Source organism: Microtus oregoni, unplaced genomic scaffold (genome assembly GCF_018167655.1).
Source record: "Microtus oregoni isolate MIOR12 unplaced genomic scaffold, Mior012 000000F_ref0000247, whole genome shotgun sequence".
Classification (NCBI taxonomy): Eukaryota; Metazoa; Chordata; class Mammalia; order Rodentia; family Cricetidae; genus Microtus; species Microtus oregoni.
In genome coordinates, this window is record NW_024543059.1 from 71,515,978 (window position 1) to 71,527,995 (window position 12,018).

The following is a 12,018-nucleotide window of genomic DNA, read 5'->3' on the forward strand; positions in this document are numbered from 1 at the left end:
TTGTAACCCTCGGGTAGAGTGACAGGATGACTCAGGGGTTAAGACTACTTGCTGCTCCTTCAGAGGACCTTACTTTGGTTTCCAGTGCTCATAGCCTTAGCACAGAACCATATGTAGAGCTCCAGGGGACCCAGTGCCATCTTCTGTCATCCACAGGTGTCTGCAGATGTACCAACACACACTTACACGAAAGATAAAAATACTTTCTTAAAAGTGCAAAGAGAATGTTTCACTGATTCTACCAACTATTCTCTTTCTAGCTCTGTGATTTCAGTTTGGTTTTGTGAGACAGCGTCTCACTGGATAGCTGGGGGTGCCCTCAAAATTCCTCCTCTGCCTCCTAAGTGGTGCCACCACACCAGTCGTCTTTGGGGTCTTTCACTGCTTTGAGAACCTCAATTAGGTGACATCATACACAGTCAACCTTTTCTGCCTGGTTTGTTCCTCTCCACACAGTGTTCCCAATAGTCATGCATGTTGTAATGAATGGCAGCATTTCCTTCTATCTGAAGGCTTAGTAATGTTCTGTGTGATGTGTTTGCTACAGTCTGCTTATCCATTGTCCATTGCTGACCACTGACGTGGACCGTGCTGCTATAAACACGTGTACAAAGACCTCTTGCACGTCGTGCCTTCCGTTAATGTAGAAACACACTCACACGTGGAATTGCTGCTCTACATAGTAACCCATTGTTGACCGCTCGAGGAATCATCACACTGTTCACAGTGCCGGGATCATTTTTGCATTCCCACCAGTTGTGTGGAAGAGTTCTAGATTCTCCACATCATGGCAGGAATTTCTTGTGGTTTGTCTTTATCAGCAATCCAAGACCCCACTGAGTGGTGTCTTACTGTGTTTGATTTGCATTCTCTTCTTGATTAATAATATTGGGAGTATTTTCAGACACGCACTGGCTGTGTATGTTTAGAGAAATGTTTGTTCAAGTGCTTTGCCCATTTTGGATGATTATTATTTTTATTTTTGTTGTTCAATTTCAGAAGTTCTTCACATGGTCTAGATGTTAATTTTTAAGCTTTGTCTCCCACCTTATCGGTAATATTTTTAGTGCACTGATGTTATTCTTGCGCAAATTTTAAAACTTTTCCTGAAGTTCAGTTACTTAAGTTTTCTAGTTGTTGTAGTTTTACCCTTTGGTGTCAATATCCAAGTAATTGCTGCCAAATGTATCATGAAAACTTTACACTATATTTTCTTCTCAGAGTTTTACAGCTAGAGGTTCAACTTAGAGGAATAAGGACTAAAATTTTATATAAATACTATCAAGTAAAGGTTTGATGTCTTTTTTGCTTCTTCTAGCACCATTTCCTGAAAAATAATTCTCTACTCTTGAATGATCTTGGCTTCCACGTAGATGGAAAGTCAGTAACCACAAAGGAGATGGTGTATTTCTATCTTTATAATCTATTTTATTATCTATGTGTCTGTCATTCTGGCATGGTTCCAATTAGTTTTGAAGTGCAAGAACTCCAGTTTTATTCTGATATTTCATGAATGGCTATGTCTCCATCCCTTTCAGTCACTTATTTGGCATATTTTAAGAAAGGTTATGTCAGGCCTTTAGAAGAACCTGCATCTCTGAGTGCTTGTTGGAAATATTTTTTTTCCCTGGCAGGCCCATCAGATATTATGCTGTGTTTTCAATGCTATAGATGATGGCTGGGGTGGCTTGTCTCTTCCTGCACACAATTTTCCAGTGTTTTGCTTCTCATCTTTTGATGTCATGTCGTATTTTGATGTTCCCATGGAGCTTAGATTTTTTTTTTTTGTCTTCCCGATGAACAGAACACTTTAATGTTATGCAGCGACCATTCTCATCAGGCACATTGACTGTCTTCCAACTGCTGTTTACATGGCATTGGCAAAATAAGTTCACTCCTACTTTTCCCATGTGCTTGGTTCCCACAAGAGGTGTGGACAGCATATGGACTTCTAAGCACTCGGTTGCTGGCTATTGATTTCTCAAGATTGGGGTGACTGCCGTACACTTGCTCCTGTCTGTCTCTTTCATCTCTTCCTTTGAACTGTTCCCCCTCATTCCATTTTGTCTCTAAGGGTTTTGAAATGTCACATATTTAAGTGGTCCGCCACAGTGTTTTAAAGTATATGCTTCACTTCAAAACATTTGAAATGCATTAATGCCTTTGTGTTATAGTTTGAAGATGTGTGCAAGCCAGCTCAGTCTCCCCCATGCTATCCTTTCCTGCAGTTCTCTTATCTCCTTTCCTGGCCACTGACCTTCCTCAACCTAAATGAAGCTTACGCCCTTGGGCCCCAGCTTTCCACTAACCGGTTTCTCTACTTACCTGTGTTTCCAGCCCTTCAGATTCTTGCTCAATATTAAACCCTTCTTGGTCTCTCATTTAAAGCCATTATGCCGCCCGAGCTCTTGCTAGCCGTGCTCCTTGCTTCATTTCCCCATCACTCATCACCTTGGAGGATCTTAAACAGGATATTGCAACTGCGTGTGTTCCTCCCCCACTAGCGTGAAGAGACGTGAGAAATGAGACTTGTTACTTGATGTTTTGAAGTAGACGTGTCCCAGTTCCAAGGACAGTTTTAGGGTTTAAGAAATAATTGTTAAACATTGAATAAATTCAAATCCAAAACTCATAGAAGTCAGAGTTTTATCAGACGAAACTTCTTTTCTGCCTTCACCCAGAGCAAAGGCTGAGGAGGGATAGTGAGAGTAATGTGCTTCTTTGGAAGAATTTTTGATGATTTCATTTCTACTTGTGCTCCTGAGTGTGTTTCCTCTTCCTGGTTTTGATTTAGAATGTGTCCTAGATGTAAGTATTTTCTTCTAGTTAGACTTTGGTTCTCTCTCTCTCTCTCTCTCTCTCTCTCTCTCTCTCTCGCACACACACACACACACACACACACACACATAATAGCAATAAATATAAGTTAAAACTATTTTCAAAGAAAATTGTTTAAAAATAAAGTTCACTTTTAAAGTGCAAAACGTGGTTGCAGAAGATGCGTGTGAGCCCACTAGCGTTGAAAATAAAATAAATGAACTACTATAATCATATGTCCGTCCATACATGAAAACAGTTTATATAGGTCATACACTAAACTATGAAACAGCTATCAATGCAGTGAAGAACAGACTACAGCTACAAAAAAGAACACAACTAACTGTAACAACCATTTACCTGACAAGTTCTGTAATATGTTATACTTTGCAAATGTTTAATAAACGTCTATTCTTTTTCATTCCCAAACCTGCTTTCTAATGTTTGCTATCATTACCCAAATTTATAGATGAGGAATTTTACATATAAATTGTTAAAGAGTTTGCTGAAGATAACAGCTCCAATACATGGCAGAGGCAAAGTTTGAGCCCACATTTCCTGGCTCTGAAGTCTATGTACTTATCTTTGATAATAGTTATTATTGCAAATGGTTTGAAAAAAACATTTTTTAATCCACCCCCAAACAGCAGTAGCAGCAGTAATAGCAGCAGCAAGCACATTGCTAGTTCTGTGTAGAACCTGACTACCAGTGAAGGATGCCTTCTGTTCCCTACCCCACAGCCTCACTTACCATTGGACATCTTTTCATATCCTTTGTATCCATAAAGAAACAGGATCTTCCTTGTGCAAGTCCTACGCCAGCAAGTTCTCAGGATTCTAAAGCCCAGCTCGGTCCTCACACAGACTTCCATATTTAGTTTCCTCTTTCTCTGACATCTGATCCGTCCACATTAGGAATAAGTATTTCTCCTGACTGGTTGTCAATCATAAAACAATGGGACAACTATTTGCCTTGGGTGGTGAAAGGCTGAACCATGTGTGTCTGGGATATAGGACGGAAGATGTCCCAATAAAACCTATCACAAATTGATGATCTTTAAAAGGAGAAGTCAAATAATAAGCAGAATGTTGTAGCTTAACCTAGGCTATTTATTAGGCAAACCAAACTCTTGTGTTATCTTATATTTGGAGAAAAAACCCCACTAACCAAAACTAACCACACTAACATGTGGCTGTTTCATGCCAGGTGCTGAGTACTATACAGGAAATGAAACACAGGACAGACCATGTTTATGCTTTCACGTGTTCCAACACTAGTGATTTAAACAGAACCAGTCTGAACACTATAGAATAAAGAATCTCATGGCATCCTTGCCTAGGGGATGTTCGTCACCTGTATTCCTTTAAGTTCTCAGATCTCTGTGGCTGCCCTGCCTACAAGGAAGTTTAACATTTGTGCTGTTTTGAGGATCCCAAGGAACTTCTTCATACGCTGCTCACTGATTTCCCTCTTCTGTCATTCATTTCTGACTGTGAATGCTCACAAAATTTAACAATTAAATTTGATTAATAAAATAGTTCAAATCCATCACCAGAGCTGCAAGAAGAATGTCTGCAGGTTTCAGAGGTGGAGGAAGGCAGAGAGAGTCACCACAATCACTCCGTTAACACTCAGGGGTATATTTTTTGGTTATAAGAATTTAAATGTTCTTCTAGTCTCAGCTGCATGCTGATTTTATAACTGCCTGCTGACTGTGATGGTAGCTGCTGGTGATGCTGCGCTAGAAATACATTTCTATGTAAAACTCGCTGTAAATCAAGTGTACAAAACATTTTCAAAGGCGTGCAGGGGCTTGTTAAAACAAAGCTTGCTATCCCCAACGCATCGTGGAGAGGTTGTTAGCTTAAGAATGCAAGCAAATGTCAAAATGTTTGGAGGTCTGACCATAAAAGGATGCGAGTTGAGTCTTTGTTCCTGTAATAAACTTGAGTCAGAAGAACAAACAAAGACATCTAGAAGGTTACTCAACTCCGAGTTCTGTGAGAAGTTTTTGCTCCTGAAAAACACCTTTGAAACTGAATATCTTGACCAACATCTTATAGCAACCGAATGGCACCCAGGGTCCACAATTGTGGCCAAGATGCTAAATAGAACTAGAAAAAAAAACTATGTTATTTTTAATTTTAAAAAAGGAAAGTTTGTCGTATGTTTTGAGGAACAGCAACTGGAACACGTGGGGAAGAAGTTGACGTGGAATTGAGGACTGGAATTTAGAACTGGAAGGAATCTAGGGTCATGTGGTAGGGGCATTTCCTTGACAAAGATAGATAAAGGTCCTTGTTACATTCTTCGATTAATTTTGTAAAGTATATTTGTTTCGTTTTCAAGACAGTATTAAAGTAATTGGACTCGGGGTTAGGGTTAGAGTTGGTTGTGAGCTCTCTGGTATAGGCATGGATTTCTGTGCTCAACTACATATATCCCTAAAGTAGAGGCTCCTTACTCGTTGTCAGTCTCTCTCTGTGCTATCCCACAGCCCCCACCAAGTCATTTCCCTGTATATGTGATTCATGTTGTATACTTTAAATATATATACAATATTTTTAAAAAAACTTAAAATCTATTTCCCTATCTTTGTTGTCATTGCTACTCCAACTGTCATTAGAATGCTTGTTTCGCATGTACAACCCCTGGGTTTGATCCTTAGTACTACACAAATTTGAAAATTGGGCATATAATTGTAATCCCAGTACATGGGAGACAGAAGCCAGAGGACCAAAAATCTAAAGTTGTCCTCAGTTGCCTAGAGAATTCAGGCAACCTCAAAGCAATAAAAACCCTTGAAGGTTCTTTATAGCTGGGTACATGGCTACTCACTGTTGTGTCTCCCTCACAAAGGGACCTTCATCATTCATTTCACACAGAAATAACAGTAATGGCATGGGATATCACTTGTCCTTTTATTTGGGGCTCTGAAATACAGGATTATGCCACTGTCTATTAAGAACAGTACTGACTAACAGTATACACCAAATTCCCAAAACAGATAAAATATAAAGCCCGCAGAACTCTCATACCCTACATTCATTCTCATTATATAGATTCTGTCTTCTGATACAACTCTGGAAGATTTTTTTTTTTTTTGCATGGAATGGCCTAAGCCTATAAAACCGCATGGTTTTATGTCACTTTTCCGAGCCGTGGTCTTCCCTAATGACAGAAAAATTGATGCCCGCTCTAGTACGATCTGATGTTGGAGTTTCCTTTACAGCATTATCCACAAATGTTTGGTTATGTGTTTTTCTAAATTGCTGGAGTTAGTCGGGCAGGAAGAGAAGGCTCTTTTCTTTTTAAAGTGTCCACTCACCTTCTCGGGCAAACCTCTTCAGAACAAACCATTGGTTCCTCTCCCGAGCCCTCCTCCGAGTCCCTTACCTTTGTTCCCAGGAGCAGCCAGGTGAAGAATACTCTTTACCTCTTGCATATATTGTGGCTTGTACCTTTTATTTTCTGTTCAGAGGATTCAAGATCCTTTTGCAAAACTTGTTTTATCAACATTGAAGATTTCTCACATGCTAGTTACAAGAATATTAACCTTAAATGAAATAAAGTTATGAACTGCAGAGACTAACATGAAAGCTAAGCTTCAAACTTGAACCCCCCACCCTCTTTCACACACACACACACACACACACACACACACACACACACGGAGGGAGGTGGGGAGAGTGAGCCCTGATATCTATGACTTCTCAATTTTAGGTCCCGGTCTGAACTTATAGTGAACAGTGAGTTTGTAGCTTCCAGAGTTTTGTGTTGCTATGAGAAGGTTTTCCTGATGATTTTTACTTTTCTACCTTAATATCCCATACAGATGCTTGGCTGCATGTGAGACCTACAATTTATTTCAACCTCTCAATACTGTGACTTAAAAGCAAAGCAAAGCAAACTAACAACAACAAAAAAGTCAGGATGGTTCAATAATTAAAAAGTAACAAGATTTACACAATAGCCAAGATAACCCATGAGAATTCTTAGTTGAATTTTTTTAATCCCCTGCTGTTTCACTGTTTATGGTTTCTGATAATGAACGAAAAGGAAAAACCCAATCACATTCAGTTGGTTTTCATTCCACTGATTATTACCTGATAGGTGATTGTTTTTAGTAATAGGGACAAATAGAACCAAGAGGCAGTTCACTTCCTAATTAAAATGTTCCTTGTTTTCAAAAGCAGACATGTTTGAAAGTTCCAAATTGAGTTTTTGTACATCCAAAGTTAATTGAGGGTCAACTTTGTGGACTGAGATTAGGATGTGTCAGAAGCCATGGCTTTTGAATGCCATTTCATGACATTGCAGTAGCAGTTCTCACTTGGCTTCGTCTTGTTCATAGAATCCTTATCTAGTGAGGAACTAACTAGGACTTCCCAGGAACCACTGTGAAGATCCCTACGCCTTTCACCTGGCTAACAATAACCCTGAATTGTATGTTTTGGAGGAAAAGTAGACCACGGCAGAGCATCTCACCTGAACATGTTCTTGTTTCACAGAAAAGATGACTCCACAGACTGAGCGCTCCTCCACTGAGACTCCAACCCCTGAGGAAGAGCAACAGATGAGAAAGATGATGGCAAAGCGGGCCAAAATCATCAGGGAGCTGATACAGACTGAAAGGGATTACGTCACGGATCTGGAGCTGTGTGTCAGAGAAGTGGTCCAGCCACTGAGAAACAAACAGGTGAACACAAGTTTGAGATTGCTCTTCTTTTCCTAGCATTTTCTCTCAGATTCTAAATAGGTACAGCAGCACTATGAAGTCCAAGGACCCACTATCTATCAGTGGGGTGGCAGGTGTATCTTTCTCAGGGTTTCTAGTCCTAAATTCAGAGAAGAACTCATCGGGTCCTAATTCTGCTATCGAGAGGTGGGAGGGGGAGAGTGCTGCCTCCCTGTTTATCAGAGGAAAAAAAAGTCACAAGCTTTGTGAGAAAGTAATTCCCAGTTATTTTTTCCACCATGAATTTTCTGTGTTCTTCCTGGGAATTTCCCAAATCCCAAATTTGGGAAATAGGCCTTCAGCAGTTTTGAGTACAAGTCATTTAATTCAGTGATTATCATAGATTCAAAAGAGAAAATGGATGTAAGCCCTACCTCTGCCCCTCCAAAACTCAGTTGAACTTGTAACTACATGACTAAGTAAAATTCAGCATAAAAATTATCCTCAATGTTAGCAAAATTTTTCTCCTTGGTAGGGGTGAACCTACACAAAAGTACAAGTGTTTATAAATGAAGAATTCTTCCCTCTTAAAAAAATTTTCTGAGAATTATTTTGCAGGGTATGCAGTTTAGAATGGCAGCTACTTCGTTTACTAATTCGTCACTTGCTTTTTAAATTCACGGTCATTGGCACGGTTCTCAGCACTGGGCCCTTACAAGGTTTCCTCTTTAGTGCAGGTGAGGAAGTCTTACAATAAATAAATAAAATGAAAATATGTTAGATGACGTTAAGCACACCAACTAATGCAGGGAATGAGGTTGAAATACGGAAAGCAGGTGGTGGTGCTTCCATTCCAAGGAGAGTGATAAGCAAAATCCTTTCTCATGTGTGCATCAGAGCACAGAACAGAAGTAAGAGGGGCTCGAGGCAGGGCAGAGACAAGAACAAGGATCTCGGCAGAGTTATAAGTGGTCCTTATATACAATTCAAACTGCTCGACAATAAGGAGAAAGCAAATGTATAAACACATTCCTCCATTCAAAGAAAATCACTGACTAGGTTGGGGACTTTGAGATGTTTGTACACTTATCCACACAGACGCACTCAGACACACACACACACAGAGACACACACACACACGTTTTCATACAGAGTTATGCAGTCTAATAAGTATATTTTCATTCAACAATCTATTGCAATTCTTTTTGTGACTTCCAATACTTCTAAATTTTCTTTGCTCTTAATGATCCCTAGATAAATATCTTTTTTTTATTCGTCTGCTTAATTCCTTAGAATAGAGTCTCATAAATGGAATTGTTAGAAAGCATATTAGGCCCAAGCAGGGTAACACAAGCCTGTACTCCCAGCCTTCAGGAGGCAGAAGATCTCTGAGTTCAAAATCAGCCTGTCTACATAGAATTTCAACCCAGTCAGGGCTACATAGAAAGAAAGACGCTGTCCAAAAAACAATGTAATTAAGGCTGTTGGGTTTTGTTGTTGTTGTTGTTTCTGTTTTTTGTTTTGTTTTGTTTTGTTTTTGCTGCTGTCGTCTGCCACACCTTTTGTTTTGTTTTCAGTGTCAACTGCCAACCAAAATTCAATAGTCCTGATTTTCATTCCTACTGGTTGGGCGGTCTTTCCTCTGTATCATTCCTCCTGAGAAAACATCTTCTTATATATTTCTTAGTCTTTATAATTTAGTCCCCTTTCACATTCTTACATTCTTAGCTTTTTAAAATTATTGTTTATATATTTCCTCAGTATTTTATAACACCTTTCTGAATATTCTTTTTCCTTCCTACACATTGTGAATAACTTTCTTAGTTTGTCTTTTGCCGTATAATTTTGTTTAAGAATTAGAGTGTTGTTGATGTTGTTGTTTTGCTTTATTTTTTACCATATTTTTGCATATGGTTCAGGATTTAGTTTCCTAATACATACCCACAATTATAAATCTATTACTGGTCACTTGTACTAATGGCAATCGTTATTTTCCCACCTCCACTAATATATGTACCCTCAGAATCACAATAGGTGTTGCCCTTCTATCCCGTGTGTGTGTGTGTCTGTGTGTGTGTGTTTGTGTTCACGTGCGTTGAGGACACATGTTTGTGAGTAGTACTAGCATGTGTGGAAGCCCAGAGCCTCCCTCAGTTGCTTTCCATTTATTTATTGAGATGGTCTTACCCTTAGGTGAGCATTAGTGTGCTCAGAGGATTTCCTGTCTCTGCCCATCAAAGGTTAGCATTATCAAGTTTAACTCAGTGAGTAGTGCACAATGAGTGAGGAGATCTACCTCTTGATTGACAGGTCTTCTCTGTCAGGTGACAAATTTGAGACTTAACTTTAGGGTTTTCTGTCACAGGTCTTCACCGACCTGAAACCAGGCGACATTTCCCTAAGCAGCATTGGCATAGGTTGTCAAGAAGGAAAAGTACCCACAACATTCGCTGTAGAAATGGGAAATTAGGCCTGTTTATTATCTCAACAAGAGGATAGTCTCTATGGTTCTTGGCAGCAAATCAAACTAAATCAAACCAGAGCAAGCCAAGCTAACAATGGGTTTGTGGTCTGTGTATAAGGAAAGGACAAAAGCTGGGCAAAAAATTGGGGAATTTGAGTGTACATCTTTCTTTTCTTTTTTATTTACTTTTCCATTACTAATACTCTAGCCTAAACTTCACAGGGCCTAATACTTAAGCCTTCAGATATTCAATGTTCTTTCCTAGAATGGCAGTTCTCCACCTGTGGGTCACAACCCCTTTGAGGTCAAATGACCCATTCACAGGACTTGCATAAGACCATCTAAAAACACAGATGTTTACATTATGATTCATAACTATCAAAATTACAGTTTTGAGGCAGCAATAAAATAACTTTATGGTTAGGGTCACCTGTAGTAATAAGAGCGGCGGGGCTGCGTCCCCAGCACCCCGGCTGCCTGGCAAGCTTATGCCCGAAATAACAACACACAAACTGTATTCATTTAATCACTGCTTGGCCCATTTCTATCTAGCCTCTTCTAGGCTAATTCTCACATATTAATTTAGCCCATTTCTAATCATCTGTGTAGCACCCCTAGGTGCGCTTACCGGGAAGATTCTAGCCTATGTCCATCCTGGGTCTGAGCTTCATCGTGTGCGTCTGCCTGGGAGCTGGGAGCATGGCATCTCTCTGAGGCATCTGCTCCCGAGAAGAGAGCTGTGGAGTCTGAGCTCACTTCCTCTTCCTCCCAGCGTTCTGTTCTGTTTACTCCTCCCACCTATCTTCTAACCAATGAGGGCCAAGCAGTTTCTTTTTATTTAACCAATGACCTTCCTCCATCAGTCACCATGACATAAGAAACTGTATTAAAGGGTTGCAGCATTGGAAGGGTTGAGAACCACTACTCTAGAGGAACACCAGGTCCAGTTTATTTCTACCCTTCCAAGGCTATATGTGTTTCCCTTGTCTTTGCTTACGGATGGTCTAATTATGTGTCTTATGCTTGAAATCGTATCTTTCCTGGAAAGTGACAAGAGAAATAATCTGTAATTTCATGTTGGCCCAAGCTCTTCAGAGTCTTTTGTTCAGTTCGGCATACTATGTGGCAACAAGTTGGTCAAGAAAATTCATTTGAAAAATATTAGGAGAGGGGACTGAGGTGATGACTCAGTTGGTAAAGCGCTTGGCATGCAAGCATGAAGACTGTAGCCAAACAGACCTCACCTCTCATCCCGGCTGTGGTGCAAGTGGCAAGGAAGGTACTTGGAGAGGTAAGTGGCCAGGCATTGTAGCCACTCTGTGGGTTCCAGATGCAGTGGCAAAACCCATTTCAAAAATTATGTGGCAACCAAAAAAGATATACAATATTAACCTCTGACCTCCACACCTGCTCACCCAGGTGACTACATGAATACACACTCATGCACGTGCCCACATGAACACATATACATGCATACATTCACAAAAAGTATAAAAGAAAAGGAAATGAAGAGTTTACACTAAATCATTCATATTTTTGTTGCTCAGAGAGAAATATGATAAATATTTTAATTTATTATCTAAGCACAAACATTTTCAAATGTTTTTTGAAGTTTGAATTTGTAGTGTGGATACCAGTTGGAACCTTTTCCCTGTACAGAATATATTCATATTAGCCCTATCTTAAACAACAAATATTGAATGGGGAAAATGATTCTTCATAATTAGCAAGCAATTTTAATTTTGATAAAATCATGTTCATATTTTTTAAACTTAGATCCCAATTTATGATGGTGTCGAAATACTTAGGTTGGCAGTTGTTTCAAACGATCCCAATGGCAGAGTCTAGGTGGGGTAGTTATTCTATGTGACATGTTACACAATATATCAATGTCCTACCCTGCGTGTCCCTCAAGGTCCAAACTGAATGGCAGCAGCCTGTGACAGGGGAACAAGGAAGAGGAAGTAACATAGGCATGTGGTCCTCTCGCTAAGGGCAATGGAGGGAAGGGCCTATAGGACCCAGAGAAGTCAGATTCCTGCCTCTGCCAAGTGAAGT

The 12,018-nt window shown here is 39.8% G+C and overlaps 1 protein-coding gene across 2 annotated transcripts in view; it reads left to right on the forward strand.

Annotated features, from left to right (window-relative positions):
• The window catches only part of Arhgef38 (Rho guanine nucleotide exchange factor 38), a 91,680-nt gene that overhangs the window by 18,009 nt on the left and 61,653 nt on the right, over positions 1 to 12,018 (forward strand). For both annotated transcript variants that reach the window (XM_041655136.1, XM_041655139.1), the window contains exon 2: positions 7,330 to 7,517. In XM_041655136.1, the coding sequence (XP_041511070.1) occupies positions 7,330 to 7,517 (188 nt within the window). The remainder of the gene's footprint in view (positions 1 to 7,329; positions 7,518 to 12,018) is intronic.